The sequence below is a fragment of the Tursiops truncatus genome, chromosome 16 (assembly GCF_011762595.2).
Source record: "Tursiops truncatus isolate mTurTru1 chromosome 16, mTurTru1.mat.Y, whole genome shotgun sequence".
In the NCBI taxonomy this organism is placed as follows: domain Eukaryota; kingdom Metazoa; phylum Chordata; class Mammalia; order Artiodactyla; family Delphinidae; genus Tursiops; species Tursiops truncatus.
In genome coordinates, this window is record NC_047049.1 from 309,175 (window position 1) to 325,000 (window position 15,826).

The following is a 15,826-nucleotide window of genomic DNA, read 5'->3' on the forward strand; positions in this document are numbered from 1 at the left end:
AGGGACAGGGCTTCCCTGGTGGCGCAGTGGTTGAGAATCTGCCTGCCAAGGGGACACGGGTTCGAGCCCTTATCTGGGAAGATGCCACATAACGCGGAGCAACTGGGCCCGTGAGCCACAATTACTGAGCCTGCGCGTCTGCAGCCTGTGCTCCGCAACAAGAGAGGCCGCGATAGTGAGAGGCCCGCGCACCGCGATGAAGAGTGGCCCCCGCTTGCCACAGCTAGAGAAAGCCCTCACACAGAAACGAAGACCCAACACAGCCATAAATAAATAAGTAAGTAAATAAATAAATAAAGTTCATTCTGCAAGTATTAAAAAAAAAAATTTAGGGACAGTCTGGACATGGGAGGGAGCACAGGTAGCAGAACTAATTAGAGATAAAGAGTGTAGCCCTATCCGGGGGTAAAGAAGCCCCCAAGCTGACAGGGTTAAATGCCTCTTTGGGGAAAATACATCTAACATTACGGGTTCCCTTATAACCAGTGTATCGCTCATTGGAAATAGCTGCTTTTCTAGGTCCCTACAGCACTGATCCTTGACGGATGAACATGCTGTGAAAACGAATTCTCTCTGGCCCCAGCCTGGGAGGAAACGGAATTTGGGTGGAAGGACGAGGGCGCTGAATGAGGCGGGAGCTGGATTCCAGCCTACTGGCTGCCCACACGGAAACAAAACCGGCCCCAGGAGCGAGCCTTGGCTACCACCCTGAGTTATGGGGGCCGACAGGATGAGGGCCCAGGGCTGGTCCTGCACACACAACAGGGCAGCGCTAAGAGGACGTGAGGTAAAGGGAAAAAGCAAAGCCAGCCCCAGGGCCCTGAAGCTGTGGCGGGCAGGGCCCCATGGCAGGGAGCGGAGGACCCACGGTCACTGCTGAGGTCATCCGAGCTAGTGGGGGCACAGGCACCCTCTTCACGGGGCTCAGTGCACCGCAGGACAGAACGGGCGTGCAGTTGAATTCACGTGCTACGAACGCAGGGAACAGCTGGTGGAAATACCAGCTAGATGGGTCCACCAAGCAGCTGGACAGGCGAGCATCAGCTGGTCACCTGCAGCACTGCTATGATTCCACATGCTGTGACACACTCGCTAGGATGGCCGAGATAAAAAAACAAAATCAAAACAGAACATAAGTGTGGACGAGGATGTGGAGAAATTGGAACACTTGTGCACTGTTGGTGGGAATGTACAATGGGGCAGCGGCTGGAAAACAGCATGGAGGCTTCCCCTCAGAACTGAAGATGGAACTACCATGTGATCCATTAATTCCACTTCTGGATATAAACCCAAAAGAACTGAAAGCAGGGTCTTGAAGAGATATTTGCACACCCCTATTCATGGCAGCGTTATTCACAATAGCTAAAACGTGGAAGCAACCTAAGTGTCCACCAACAGATCAATGGAGAAGCAAACTGTGGTCCATGCAGACAATGGAAGATCATTCAGTCTTAAAAAGGAAGGAAATTCTGCAATATGCTGTGACTTGGATGAACCTGGTGGACATTATTCTAGGTGAAATAAGCCAGACACAGAGAGACAAATAATGTCTGATCCCACTTACATGAGGTCCCTACAGCAGTTTAATCCACAGAGACAGAAAGTAGGTGCTGGGTGCCAGGGGCTGGGAGAGGGGGCTGCAGAGTTAGTGTTTAATGATTCAGTTTGGGAAGATGAAGTTCTGGAGCTGACGGTGGTGACAGCTGCACAAAAAATGTGAATATACCTAATGTCATTGAGCTGCACTCTTGAAATGGGTAAGATGGTAAACTTAATGTGTATCTACCACAATAAAATCAAAAGGGTGAATCTGCTGGCCAAGGGGCCACTGATGAGACGAGATGGGCACTAACCTGAGGACTGGTCCTAGGAGACCCTGCTGGGTCGCTGCCCTGCACTTGGGGTCTGGCACAAGGAAAGATGTTCTCATGGCCGGGACACCATCCCACTGGGGTGTGTCCACCGCACAGGTGCAGAGCCAAACCAGGATGCCCGGCTTAAGACACACGTGTCACAGAGCGGGACAGGGACACACCTCACCCCACAGGCCCACGAGAGAGCCACAGCCAAAGGGAGTCACGGCAGGGCCAGAAGAAGGGATTTGAGAATTTCCTCGCATCAGGAATGGCTGAAGGTTAAAACTAAAGCCGCTAGCCAAGGAGTTGGGGTGAGACACGCTCTCTCCCCTCACCAGGCCGGAAGACGTTAGCGATGCCCGGGGTAGGGGTGTTCAGAGTCACTACTGCAACATAGAGCCCCAAGGAGAAAGCCATGGGATGTGGCGTCCGGGGCCCCAGGCAACGTGGGCAGTAAGGCAGATGGGTTCTCCTTGGTGCCCCCAAATATCTCAGACTCGGAGACTTACACGGATTTCAAGCCCCCGAACAGGAACAGCCTTTCTCCAGAGCAGAGGGTCGGCTGACGTCGTCCCCACCCCTGGGGGACTGGCATATTTGCTGGGATGTGTCCCAAGGCTCAGACCCCGCCAGCCCGTGGCTCTTGCCTTCCGGGGGCGTGTGGGGGTGGGGAGGGGTGTTTACAAGCTCGAATCAGCCCACCCCAGGTTTTTGGTGGCTTCCGGACTCACAGGGACCAGGGCACAAACAGCCTCGTGGAGCAGAGGCCAGTGTGTCTTAAATGAAGATCTGGGATTTTCACACGGAGCCCCCAGGCCCTGCCATCAGTGCGCGGCTGAAGGATAGGCGCAGCCTTGGTCTGCCCGGGGTCCCTGCAGGCAGAGGGCCCTCCTGGGGCCTCCTGGAAGACGGCTCCAGGAAAGGGCTGGGGGAGGGGCTGATGCCAGAGGGCAAGGACCGTAGGGCCCGTGGGGACACCCTTCCCTCTTTTACCTTTGTGGCCCAGAGCGATCACTTAAGTCTCTGAATGAGCCCCTAGTCGCCGAGAAGCTGCCCCGCATTCAGCCGGAGCCTGCATTGTTATGCTGGCCAGCCCCTCGGGCCACTTCCTCCTTCCCACCGGCTGTGAGCACCTCCGGCCCCGCCCTGTCCCCACTGGGTCTGATCCACCGGCCCGGGGTGGGGCCCTCAGGTACTATTTGGAAAATGCTCCTGGGGCGATTTTGATAAAGTCCTCTTGAAACTGCAGGGACCCGGGCCTCAGCCAAGGTCGAAGATCTCAGACCCCCAGCTCCAGCTGCCCCCCACCCAGTCACCTCCTTGGCGACGAAAGGAGCGCCTTCCCTGGGCGTGCGTTAGCTCTCCTGCCCCCTCTGCCCCGCACCTCTTTCCCTGACCCAACCCAGCCAAGAGCCTCAGACGCTTCCCTGGGCGGTCGGCGGTGAGCGCTGGAGACCGATCATACCTCCCCCCACCGCCTCCGCCGAGCCCGGCCGTCGCCATTTCCCTGGACCCTCCCTCCTCCTCCTCCCCGCCCGGCCGCGCTCACCCACCATGGCTGGTCTGCCTGGTGGGAAGTCCCGGGGGCAGGGGCAGGAGACCTGGAGAAGCTGGCGTGCAGTGAGGGCCCCGACCTCGGGTTCCACGTGCCCACAGCCCCCTCCCCACTGGAGACTGGCCTGCCAGGGTAGGTAGGACCGGGCAGCATCCCAAGGGGGCCCCAGCCCACCCCAGCCCTCCTGGCCCCTCCCCGGGATCCCGAGGCCATTTTAACCTCGCCCTGACCTCCAGCCCTACATTCTCCTACCCAGTGCGGGGCCCGCACACACTCACAGGATTAAGTCGGAAAAAGCAATCTTTTTATTTAACCCATACCTAGGTTAGCGGTGGGGGAGGGCCGCAGGAAGGGTCAGGGCCGAGGGGCGGCCCTGCAGAGAGGACCGAGGCGGCCGGGCCTCACTGGCGCGGGTCGGCCAGGACGCCTCGCTCGGCGGCGGCGCTGCCCAGGATGAAGCCCACGGCCAGGGACACGGTCTGGTCGAAGGAGCCGCGCAGCTGCTCCACGTGCTGGTTCAGGGTCAGCAGCTGGTCACGCAACGGGCCCAGGATGGACACGATGTCGCCCAGGTGCCCCAGGGTCTGCAGAAGGGCGGCGTTCAGCGACGGCGGCGTGGGCTGCGGGGGCACGTGGGCCTCCGGGCGACCAGGCGGCGAGTCGGGATCTTCCCGGGTGGGGCCGGGGGACGACGGCGGCGGCGGCGAGGCGGGGGCGCGGAAGGGCTCGGGGTCCTCGGGGCGGCCGGGCGCGGGGGTGAATGTGGAAACGGCCGTCGGGGAGCCGGGGGCGCGGGGCGCGTCCGCAGACTTGGGCGGGGACGGGCTGAACCTGAGCGTCCAGGCGGGGTCCGCGTCGGGTTCTCGGGCGGCGGGCAGCGGTGGGGCGCCTGGAACGCAGAGCGGGTGGTCGCGTGAGGCGCGCCCGCCCCTCCCCCCGGCCCGCAGTCCACTTCCCCCGGTCCGAGGCGCCCCGCCCCTCCCCCACCCCAGCCCACCTACCCGGCTCAGCGGGCGCGGCGGGGGCTGGCCGGCGGCCGCGCGGGGGGCGCCCGGGCCCGGGGGAGCGGCGGCGGCCGCGTCTGCGCCCGCTGTCGCCCAGCAGCCCCATGAGCTGCCGGATCTGCGCGTCGAAGGGCCCGGGCGGCTGACCGTGCGCGTCGCGGACCTTGTCCTTGAGGAACTTGTAGCGGCGGCGGCACTGCGCGGGCGTGCGCCGCACCTGCTGGCGGGCCAGCGCGGCCGACACGCGGCGGTAGGTGGGCAGCGCCTGGCGGCGGTCTAGCAACAGCGCTCGCCACACGGCCGGCTGCAGCAGCGTGCCTAGCAGCAGCTCCGTCTCGCGCGCGCTCCAGGGCGTGCGCTGCGCCGAGCCCGGGGATACGGGCGACCCGGGGGATGCGGGCGACCCGGGGGGCGCGGGCGCCGCCAGCGCGCCGGGCGAGGCGGGCCTCCCGGGCGGGGTCCCGGGGACGCCCCCCGCCAGCCGCTGCTCGGAGTCCGGGCTGGCGGGGGACGGCGGGGCGGGCGGGGGCGGCCGCCGGGGCCGGAGCAGCATCCCGGGGCCGGCGGGCGCGCGGGGGTCGGGGCCGAGGCCCGGGAGAAGCCGCCCACACGCGCTCGGTGGGCCCTGCGCGTCCGCCTTCGGTAGGAGCGGGCGCCGGAGCCCAGCCGGGTCTAGGCGGCCCTCCCACCGCTCCGCCCCGCCCCGCCCCGCCTCTGCGCGCGCTAAGTTCAACTTGCCTGCTCCGGCGCCTGGGTCTCCCGGCCAGTCTTTGGGCCTCTAGGCCTTGAGCGCCTGGAGCAAAGTTCTGCCCCCGCCCGCCCAGCGGGGAAGAACCTTCCCAACCGCCGTTTGTACTTCTTAACCTTCTCAGTTGAGGTACAAACAAATATGGCTACGTGCATTGGGTGCGCAATGTTTGATTCGTCATTACGCATGTGCCATGACCTTTCACCACTGCGCGAATGAAGCCATGGAACATTCCAGTTCCAGAGGCTCCCTCGCACCTTCTCCTTTTTCCTCTGGTGCACCCTAGATGTTGTTTGTAACCGTAATTGTGTTACGGGTCTGCGCCCCGCCCCTCTTCCTCGTGTGCTCTTAGTCTGTGCGGGAGGTAGCGTTCATCACTGCCCGCTGGCAGCTTTCTGCTGGATCTGATAAAGAGCCAGGCCAGTGGGCAGACGTAGTGTCATAACTCACACGCACACTTCACAGAAAGAAACTTCTTTATTCTGGTAAAGAATGGCTACAGTTACCATTGTGGTTAATACAGAGTACTGAGCCTCTACCCCCCTGAGAGATTGGGAATGAGACAAGGATGCCCAGCGTTATGGCTTCTGCTCAACCTTATTCTGTAAGCCCTAGCCAGAGCAATAAGACAAGAAAAAGGAGTAGGAAGTATAGAGATAGCAAAGGAAGAAGGCAAGCAGCTGCCACTTGCAAGTGAGCTGTTTGTATATGTGGAAAGTACAAAACCTACAAGCACATTACTAGAATTAATAAATGAGCTTAGCAAGGTCATTGAATACAAAAATAAGCAAAAGTCAATTGTATTTCTGTATACTAGCTACAGTAGTTTTATAAAACTCCTTAGTTTGGGATAATTCTGTGTCCGAGTGGCCAGACAGCACAGAGTCCCTAACATCTTACTTGTCCGTGGAACTTTGGCAGAGCTAAGAAGTTAGCGTTGACGAAACCGCAGACTTACTGGGTTGTGCCAGGTTTTCTGCTGATGCCCCTTTTCTGTCCCAGGATCCCACCCCTGTGCTGAGCTGCATTTAGTCATGCTGTCCCTTCAGTCTCCCCTGGGCCGTGGCTGTTTCTAAGCCTTGTTTTCCGCGTCCTTGACAGTTTGAGGAGACGGGTAGGTGTTTTGTGGTGTGTCCCTCAGTTTGGGTTTGTCTGCTGTCTTCTCAGGGTTAGAGTGGGGCTCTGGGTTCTGGGACGAGACCCGAGAGGTGATGTGTCATCTTATTAGTTCGTGTTAGGATGCGTGACGTCGGCAGACTTGGGGCCACGATGCTGAGCCCCACCCGGTTAATCTGGTGCCTGCCTCTCCCCACCGTCAGGTCACCCTCTTCCTGTCCTGCCCTGCAGTGGGGGCCGGTCACCAGGTCCCCTGCCGCCCACACTCGAGGGGGTAACAAGCCTCACCTGCCGGGGCATCCACTTGTACTGTTGGGTATCTCCCAGTTCCTCCCGTTTATTTATTCTTTCAGTTGTCCGTTTACGCCAGTGTGGACTCATGGACGCTTGTCCTGTTCCTGGGTCACTGCCCATCACTGTCGTACGCGGGGGCTCAGACAGCCCAGCTCTGGCTGCGGGGAGTCTTCACAGCCCTTTCCCTTTTGTCCCGTCCTTTGATGCGATCTGCCCTCCCACCCCCAAGCCCGCTTTTAGCACTTCCCAGCTCCTGGCTCCTCTGGTACTTTCCCCACTCAAGCCCTGGGGCCGGCCATTTCCTTTTCTCGGAGACTTGAATGGCATCTGGAAACCAAGATTTGGGCACAGGATGCAGCTGCTGCTATTGGGGCGTCACTGCTTCTGGGCCCGTGGCTCTGGGGGCAGTTTTGCTCCCCAGGGGACATTTGGCGATGCCTGGACAGTTGTTGGTTGTCACAGCTGGGGGCAGGGGGCGGTGCTGCTGGCATCTAGAGGGTAGAGATCAGAGATGCCACGAAACATCCTGCAGGCTCAGGAGAGCCCCACCGCAGAGAGCCATCCCCCGACACGTCAGCGAAGCTGCGCCAGATCGTGCGGTGGCAGCTGGGAAGTGGATTGCGCGCAACCTGTCTCTCGGGTCCCTGACCGCCTCGCACCTTGGGCTCCATGAGATCCTGTCTTGGATGGTAGGAGGCCTGGTGCCCTCGTCTCCAACTGTCTACTCGCGTCCCACCCCACAGCGAGTGCGCAGAGGAGCCTCGGAAGGCTGGCCTGGTGCCTGAGAAGCTGCTCCCAACCGGGGTGCGGTCCTCACTGCAGTTCTTTTGTCTTCAGCGCAGTCTCCCTTCAGAACAGCGTTTCCCACGGTCACTGAGGTCCACCCCCTGGGGAGCGGGAGAGGCAGTGAGGAGATGCGGCTGCAGGAAAGTGGCAGCTCAAGACGTCCCGTCCCAGGAGAAGTCCCGCCGTCCTTGCAGCGGGTGTCGGACAGCAGGCGGAAGGACACAAGCCGCAGGGAGGGGTGTGGCCGGCGCCCAGCCAGCCCCTCGGCCACTTACCCCAGCACCACCGGCCACTCCGAGCCCGTGTCCCAGGCGATAGCCTGGCTGCCGGGGTCCCACCGGCCTTCTCCGGGTGGCGGGTGCTGGTGCCGGCCCGGGGGCTGCCTCGGGCTTGATCACAGCCTGCTGGGCGCGGGGGAGTGGGACCCCGTTTGTGGAGGGGGCTTCCCCAGAGCCTGGGTGCACAGGGCTGGGCTCCATTCAGCGTAGGAGGGGCTGCATGGGGTTGGGGGTTGCTGGCTGGGGTGCTGGCTGGCAGTTCTCAGAAAAACGTGTTGATGTGATAAGAGCCGATGTAGCGAAGGGAGAGCCGGGCTTCCTGGTGCTTTAGTCGTGTCTCGGGAGGAAGAGGGACCAGGGTCTGGTGGTTCTAAGGTGGCTGAGGACACCCCGCCCCGGCCCAGACTCCAGAGCCACGTGACCACGGCAGCTCCTGTCCACAGTAACACGACCCCACCATCTCCCCGTCTTTGTTGGTGTCCACCAACCCTCCGCTCTTCCACTGGGACCCTTCGGTGGTGACCAAGCCCTGGGAACGCCCCAGCCTGCCCCCGGTGACAATGAGCCTGTTGCTTGGCCTGTGGGCTGCAGACGAGGCCTGCGTGGCCGGACGCCAGGATGGGCAGGGCTTGTGGCAGACAGGCGCGGGCCGTGGTGCCCGGAGGCCTTGGCAGGTCAGCGACTGTGGGAGGTTGGCTGTCTCCTCCTCCAGCGGCAGGTACGTCCCGGGCAGCGGGGTGTCTGCCTGCTCACGGGCCCCGGGTGGTGGGGTTTGGCCCTCTGCGCACCATCGGAGGACATCGCGGTGGCCTGAGCCTCCTCGGTCCCTCGTCCCCTCCCGCCTTCACGAGCAGCCCTGGAGACGTCTTCGTCTGGCTCGAAGAAGCCACGCTGACCCACGAAGCAGGTAAACACCAGGAACCCGCGAAGGCCGTCTTGGTAGAAACGACTTTATTTAGAAACGTAAACCGCGCGTGAGGGCGACATGCAGACAGTCGTGCTGGAGCCGAAGCCTGGCTGCGCCCCCAGATGAACCGTTACAGTTGGAATGTTTACTTTCACTGGACGCTCACTTCATTTCAGGCTTTGTGGCGCTTTGTTGAATTCAAATCCTGAAAATGTAGGAGCTGATCTGCAGAACCAAATTCTCATATAAAAGCCACGTTTGCAGGGCCCGGAGTGCCTCTCACGAAAGCGGGACGTAGATATTGCAAATGAATATATGTGGGAAAACACATCTTGACAACAGTGTTTGATCACAGGTAGTGGTTTTCCTAGAAATAGCATGAGCTGGCTGCGCTGAAGAGTCACTAATTCTAAAACTGAAAAGAACAGTCTTGGGTCTTGCAGCGATTGGCGACGTAAAAACGCTGGTGCCTGGGGTGGTGCCAGGGCTCTGGCCTCCTGCTGTGGAGGTGTGCCGTGCTGTCCTGGTCCCATGCCCCTGGCCGAGCACAGTTTGGAAACAGCCCTGGGGAAGAGCTTGGTACCACCGAGGCAGCAGGCTTCATTTCCTCGTCAGAAAGCGCTGGTGACGGCCAGCCTCGGGAGCTAGGCGTGGGTGTTTGCATCACATGCATGGCTGCTGAAGAAGGGGGGGACCCGGCCACGGCCCTACAGCCCCCAGGCCTCCAGGTAGGGCAGAGGGAAGCTCTCAGGGCCCCTGAGGCTGTGTCTCTGCTTTGGAGCGGCTGTCTGAGTCCTGCATGCTTTGGAAGCAGAGCCTCGGCCCAGGTGTACCTGCCCCACCAGGAAGTGCTCTCGGTGGTGGGGCGGTGGGCACAGGGGCCACGGGGCACTTGGGAGCTGCCAGTGTGGAGCATGAGGCGCTCTCCGGCAGCAGGAGGCCGGGCTGGGACGGAGGCAAGGCCGGGCCTCTTGGCGGGAAGGGCTGCGAGGCTCTGGCACCCGCACCTGGGCCTGGGTGAGCAGCCAGGGGTTGGGGCTGGAGGAGGGGGAGGTCCGGCAGGGAGGAAGCCCAGGGTGGGGCTTGGGCCCCCGGGGAGCCTCAGGGCCCCTGGGATCTGTGGCTGGCAGGGGGTCAGAGGTCAGTCCTGGAATCTGTGGCTGGCAGGGGGTCAGAGGTCAGTCCTGGAACCTGTGGCTGGCAGGGGGTCAGAGGGCAGTCTTGGCCCTTCGTTGTTGGGCAGACGCACACCAGACCCGTGGGAACACCGCTCAGTGGGCGCCTGGGTTTAAAGCCTGAGCTGGGTGCTGGGGTGCGGGGTTTCTGGGGCTGAACGGCCAGAGAACTGGGTGAAAGCTGTTTATCTTTGAGAAATATAAATGGGTACCGGCTCCTGGGAGCTTACCTATCCTATTTTGGTTTAAGTTTTAAAATTCCCTTAGAAACCCCCCTCAGCCTCTCCTGGCACCATCTCTCGGGTCTGGGTCTGAGCCCGTGCTCCCGCCCCGGTGCCCCTCCTGGGCCGTGGGGGTCCCTGTCTGACACAGCAGGCACGGCCCCTTCCACCCCAGGCCTGTCCTCGGTGTGGACTGCACACCCAGCCCGCTGTCCTGCGCTACTGGAACGTGGCTTTCATTCTCCGCAGCTTGTCCTGAATCTTCTTGGAGTGCTTCTCGCTGGCCACCTGGTGGGCGCCAGCCCTGCTGTCCTCGGCCAGGATGGAGATGTCCGCCCCGCTGAACCGGGCGATCCTCTGCTTGAGGTGGGACTGCAGCTTGGGGTCGGGGGCGAACGTGTAGGGGTTCTCCTGGAATGCGTGGACCTGGCTCGCCACCTTGGCGATGTTTCTTTGTTGGGGGAAGAAACGAAACGTGATTTTGCACAAGTCACGGGGGCAGCGTCTGCAGCTGGTGGGTTCCCAGCCTGCTGTCAGGCACTGTCCCAACCAGGCCGCATCAAAGTCCAGACTCAGAGGGACCAGTCCGCCCTGGACCCTGAGGAGGCCTGACCGGTCTCCACCTGACTGCCGTGTGGCTGACGAAGTGGGGGGAGAGGATAGAGTGGGGTGAAAGGTCGTGGGGGGAGGGTCTTCCTGGAGACAGGGCGGCACTGTCCTGAAGGGCAGTGCGGGCCTGGAGCTCCTAAGGAGCGGCCGGCCCCAGGGTGGGCTTCCGAGGCCAAAAGGAGCCGCGATCGCCTTTGGCTGGGAGTGTCTGAGTCCCTGGCAGGGCCGTGGTGGTGGTCGCCACCAACAGCCCCCCAGTCTGCTCCTCCCAGGTGGGTCCGCAGGTGTGCCGGGCAGTTGAACGGTGGGGACTGACTGAATCCTCCGGACAGCTTTACGGAGGGGCCCCGAGGGGGACAGCAGAGGCAGGGAGAGAGGGCAGATGTGGCTCGGGGGGTCAGGGAGGGTGGTCGCACAGAGGTGGCGTTCTGGATGCACCTGGATCTCCCAGGAGGAAGGGAGGTCACGGCAACCTTGGGGCCGCGTTTGGGGCCGTGGACGCTGGACTGTGCGAATTGTGTACCCCTTGTCTGTGGAGAAGGAGGCGGCTGGAAGTCACCCGGGGAGAGGGTGTGGAGGCCTGGGCTGGGTGAGGGCTGCGTGAGGGGCAAGGCGGCCCAGGTCTCAGAGGAACAGGAGAGATGGGGGCGGCCCCTCACCTGGCTTGCTCACCTGTGGGCCCCTCACCTGGTTCGTTTCACCTGTGGGCCCCCTTACCTGGCTCGCTCACCTGTGGGCCCCTTACCTGGCTTGTTCTAGCTGTTGGGTCCCCCACCTGGCTTGTTGCAACTGTGGGCCCTTCACCTGGCTTATTCACCTGTGGATCTCTCACCTGGTTTGTTTTACCTGTGGGCCCCTCACCTGAGCTTGCTCCACCTGTGGGCCCCGTTGGTCATGGTGAAGCCCCCTGTCTCCAGCTGCTGGATGTGCATGGCCAGGAGGTGGGCTGAGGGCAGGGTGGGCTGGGCCCTGAAGCGCCGTCCTTCCATCAGACACAGGCTGTCGCTCTTCAGGAAGACCTGGGGCCCAGCCAGGGGCGTGGGCGGGGGGTGGGGGGACGGACAAGTGAGAGGTCAGCCCAGGTGCCCAGCAGTGCTGCACGGGGGCTACGGCACCCCGGTTTATCAGCCAGTCCAAAGTGTGCCTTGGCTCTGGGGCTGGGGAGACTGCAGGTGTCTAAAGCTTGCGGACACAGAAGGAACACTGACCCCCACCAGAAAGCCGTGCGCTTCCTGCTGCTGGTGGCAAATTCCTCTCCAGAAAAGAGCCAGGTGACCCCACTGCCTAAGTTAGACTGGGAGCCTGGCTGGCCGGCCGCAGAGACCCCTGGGTGTGGTGGCAACCGAGGATACACAACAGTCCCCCCACCGGCGCGCGCTGTGTCTGGGGCCGGCTGCAGGCCGCCCCTGCCTCCTCAGTCTGGGAAACGCCCCTCATCCCGAGGGCGTGTCCTCGTTTAGGATCTCATGAGGGGCGGCCAGGAGGCAGGTAGGTTGGCCAAACTCAGGCAGGGCCTCAGGGCACCTGCACCCCAGGCTGGAATCACGGCCCTGGAGCAACCCTGCCACCTCTGCCCAGGTGAGCGGCTGAGGCCCCAGGGGAGATGATGGGGGGGGCCGTGAGGAGGGCGCCACGATGCAGGATCTGCCGGGCGATCCCCCCCTCCCCCGGGACGTGAGCTGCCGAGGACCTCACGCAAAGGGGTACCTCCACGGCTTTCAGCTCCTCCATGACCTCTGCTATCTTTGCGGGTAGAATTCTCCAGGCCTAAAATAAAAGCACAGGTGAAACTCCTACAGCCCTGTCTGTGCCCACTGCGTGGCTGCAGCCAGGCCCCCCCGGGTGACTCACAGGGGACTGTCGCACGGCCGGGTGCTCCAGGCCGCCCAGGATCTGCATGGCTGTTGCGAAGTTCCTCTGCTCGTAGCAAGACTTCGCGATCAGCAGAAATTTGGAGAGCAGGTTCACCTGCAGCTGAAACCAGAGAACAAGACGCTCAGCGTCCTCCGTCTCAGATGAGGGACGGGGCACAGGGGCCAGCGTCAGGGTGCAGGGCGGTGCGCCCACCTCCGTGCAGGGCAGGGTGTCGGGGGCCCAGAAAACCAAGGCACAAAGGTGTGCCAAGTCCATCTCACTTCTCTCCCGGGACAAATCTCTGCTCAGGGACAATGGGGGGAGCGGGAAGGGCACCCCCGCTCGGGGAGATGGAGCTGAGGTGTCCAGAGGCAAATGGGGAGCCGGTTTCAGCTTGTCGTCCGCCCAGCCGAGTCCACGGTGGGACAGGGTTGCAGCGCCTCAGGGGCCGCTGGTCGGCAGGGCAGATTCACCGGATTTGATGGGAACACCCCAAGGCAGCCCCTGCTACCCCAGTGGGATTCTCCTCTCCGAGCAGACCTGAGGGGCCTGGCTCACGGCCCCACAGTTAGCGTGTGGATTTTACACAGTTCCAGCAACTTCCAGAAGATTCTGGAGGATTCAGCTGACCCCTCATTTCAGAGCTGCCTCACCCTGTGGACTGTCGCCACGGCCAGGGACATCCTTCAGGTGGGAACATCGCCTGCGGGTCCCAACCAGACACCCTTCTCCTGGGCTTGACCCTTGTCTGGGTCACAGGACGGGCCCTGGGGTCACTCAGCACCGTTGCCTCCCAGCTGTCTGGCTCGAGTGCCTCTTAAAGGATCTTGAAAAACATCTACCCACTCCTGCTTCTTACGTTGACACCTCATCATTTTCCTCACAGGTTCAGATGGATGCGAAGTAGGCGATTTCCAGCCCGTCCAGGCAGAGCTGTCCGCTCACTGCTGAGCCTCGTACCGGTCGGGTCAGGTCACACGGTGGGTCTGCTCTTGTGACCGGCGTCCCGCCCTCCGGGCTCAGCCGTCGTGGCCTGTGTCCCCATCTGGTTCCCTCGTGGGGCTGAATGTTTTCACAGGGTGGGTGATGCCCCACATTGTTCATCCGTTCGTGCGTCGACGGATATGAGGTTGCCTCCTGCTCTTGGCTGTCGTGTTCCGTCACTTTCACACCTGTCTGATGAAGCCAGGTCCCACCATTATTCATCTACAAAAAGGGAAGCTTTTCTTGAAGGTGAGAAACTTCACACTGTTTCCTTTTCTCCTTGACCTTGTGTTTGCACTGTCTCGCCCCACCCCGCCACCCCGGGATGTGATCTGGAAGGAATGCACTGTTACCACTGAGGGCTTTTACTAGTCTTCCGTTACATTCTCCGGCTCAAAATTTGAGTTTTGACAAATTTTTCTGAGAGCAGAGTTTACAAATGTAGAAGTCAGCCTCCGGGTTGTGCCGGCAGCGTGGTGAGGGGCCCAATGCGTGGGACAGCGCGTCAGAACTTGATCAGCGTGTTCGCCGGAGGTGCCCGCGTGGCTTCCTGAGAACTTCTGGCGCTGTCTCCGCTCGGCCCCTGCGCTGTCCTGTCCCTGCTGAGGCGGAACTGCCCCGTGAACAGTCCTCCCTCCGACCTCTGCTCGCAGGGACGGGGGAGCCGCTCACGCAATGGGGAGAGTTTGGTCACTGCAACAGTGGTTCCTTCCCGCCAGGCGCTGACCCCGGGTGCATCCCAGGTGGGTCTGAAGACCGTTCCGTCCTGTGGCCTGGGGACGCTGGCGCCCCTTCGTGGTGACCTGTGGGTGGGGCAGCTGCAGAGGCTCTGGGGTGAGGACTCCCTGGCAGCCGAGGTCCCCTGGGAAGCCCGAGCACCCAGGCCTCGTGTGATACCCCTGATCGGAAGCTGCACTTTGATGTCTCTCATGATAACGTCGTGGATCGGAACAAACCGGGTCGGGGAGGGGGCCAGGCCACATCCTGGCAGAAGTGAGGACGGGTCAGTCTGTCAGCTGCTAAACCCTTAAAGAAAATTCTCCCGAAAAGGGGAAAGAGTGGAAAACTCGGCATTTGTTCATGGGCCTTGGGGTTGCCCCTAGGGGCTTGGGGGACACAGAGGAAACTAGAAAAGGAAAGAGAGTGCAGAGGCTCCTAATGCCAGAACGGGCACGTCCGGGCTTCACCGTCTCTCGGGGAGTTGGTGGCCACGGTGGGCTCTGGGGCAGCTCCTGGGACAGAACAGGGTCCCCCACCCCGAGCTCCCCCTTCGTGCTCAGCCCACTCCAGCGGCTCCTGCCCGGGGAGCTGATGCTTTGGGTCTGGGAGGCAGTGGGCGTGCACCCGCGGGAAGGGGCCGGGTGACACAGCAGGAGCCCTGTGGTTCCCACCGGTTCTTCCACGTGGCCACGCCCTACAGGCAGGACCCTGTGACCCCCGCCTGCGTCTGGCCTCCGGCGGAAGGACGTCCGAGGCCCTGGCGGCAGTGTGCTCGCTGGGTGCACTCTGGGGCGCTAGGCCCACCTGCTGCCCCTCCTGCCTGGGTGGGACCTGAGGGAGGTGTTGGCCCTGAAGCAGGGGCATCGGTCCAGGCCGAGGCCTGTGGGACCCAGAGGAACCTCCCCTTGATGGGACCACTGACCAGTGTTTCATTTGTTCCACAAACTGGCCGAGGACACACATGCACCCGTGCTGTTGTGACAGTGGCCACGAGAGCTCAGGCCAGCGGGCCAGTTCCCGGCGCTGGGTCGCGACCGAGGCAGGAGTGTGGGAGCACGCGGGGGCCGCGTTAGTGTGTGTGTGACGCCGCGTCCAGCTGTGAGCGGGGGTGTGCCTGCGTGAGGTCTGCGTGTCCGCGCCGCGGGGACAGGCCTGCGGGGGTCTCCCAGGGAGGCGCCCTTGCTGCCAGCAGCCCCGACTCTGCTGGGGCCAGAGCTGAGGGCACCGACCTTGGAGGTGTGGCTGGTCACGATTTCGGCGGCCACCCAGGTGCTGACGTCGTCTGCGCTTCTCAGAAGCTGTAACAGGTACGTGTCCTGGACGTAGCTGGGCAGAAATAAGCTGCAGGTTTCGGCCGACAGAGACCCGGAGGAGCTGGCTCTGCAAGAGACGCAGGCGCACGTCCCAGCCAGGCCCCGGGTGGCGCCCGGCCCAGGAGGCTGGCGGGACGGGCCCTGCGAGGCGGGGGTCCAGCCGAGCACCGCAGGCGTCGCCCTTGCGCTGGGCGTGTCCAGGAGACGCTTGGGTGAGGCCCCAAGACCCTCCGGCCAGCCCTGCATCCCAGGCTTCTCTGACAGCCACGCCGGACACTCACTTGGGGACGGCCACACTTTTGTCCGTGACGCCCAGGGCCCGAGAGTTTAAGAAGTGGACGGGGTGGCACTTGTGAAACAGTTCCTGCCGGGGACAAGGACGCAGAGGTCAGGCAGAGCTGGGGCC

At 62.3% G+C, this 15,826-nt stretch overlaps 2 protein-coding genes across 2 annotated transcripts in view; both read right to left on the reverse strand.

Moving 5' to 3' along the window:
* Positions 1-3,772: 3,772 nt before the first annotated feature.
* Positions 3,773-4,968, reverse strand: UTF1 (undifferentiated embryonic cell transcription factor 1). Its single transcript, XM_019939629.2, has 2 exons — positions 4,413-4,968; positions 3,773-4,300 (listed from the first exon to the last, which is right to left on the reverse strand). Exons 1-2 carry the CDS (start codon positions 4,966-4,968, stop codon positions 3,813-3,815), a joined length of 1,044 nt encoding a protein of 347 aa, XP_019795188.1. The 3' UTR covers positions 3,773-3,812.
* Positions 4,969-5,631: 663 nt separating this feature from the next.
* Positions 5,632-15,826, reverse strand: part of KNDC1 (kinase non-catalytic C-lobe domain containing 1) — a 61,713-nt gene continuing 51,518 nt past the window's right edge. Inside the window, exons 25-30 of the mRNA XM_033842334.2 lie at positions 15,702-15,784; positions 15,337-15,487; positions 12,401-12,523; positions 12,257-12,316; positions 11,411-11,568; positions 5,632-10,391 (exon numbers count right to left, since the gene is read on the reverse strand). Of these exons, the coding sequence (XP_033698225.1) occupies positions 10,160-10,391; positions 11,411-11,568; positions 12,257-12,316; positions 12,401-12,523; positions 15,337-15,487; positions 15,702-15,784 (807 nt within the window). The 3' untranslated portion in view covers positions 5,632-10,159. The remainder of the gene's footprint in view (positions 10,392-11,410; positions 11,569-12,256; positions 12,317-12,400; positions 12,524-15,336; positions 15,488-15,701; positions 15,785-15,826) is intronic.

What these genes read in the sequence shown, in the direction of transcription:
- UTF1 (XM_019939629.2), bottom strand. Translation starts at nt 4,968, where the DNA reads ATGCTGCTCCGGCCCCGGCGGCCGCCCCCGCCCGCCCCGCCGTCCCCC. An exon ending in CGCCGCGCCCGCTGAGCCGG is followed by an intron (nt 4,301 to 4,412) that starts GTAGGTGGGCTG and finishes TCTGCGTTCCAG; the next exon opens with GCGCCCCACCGCTGCCCGCC.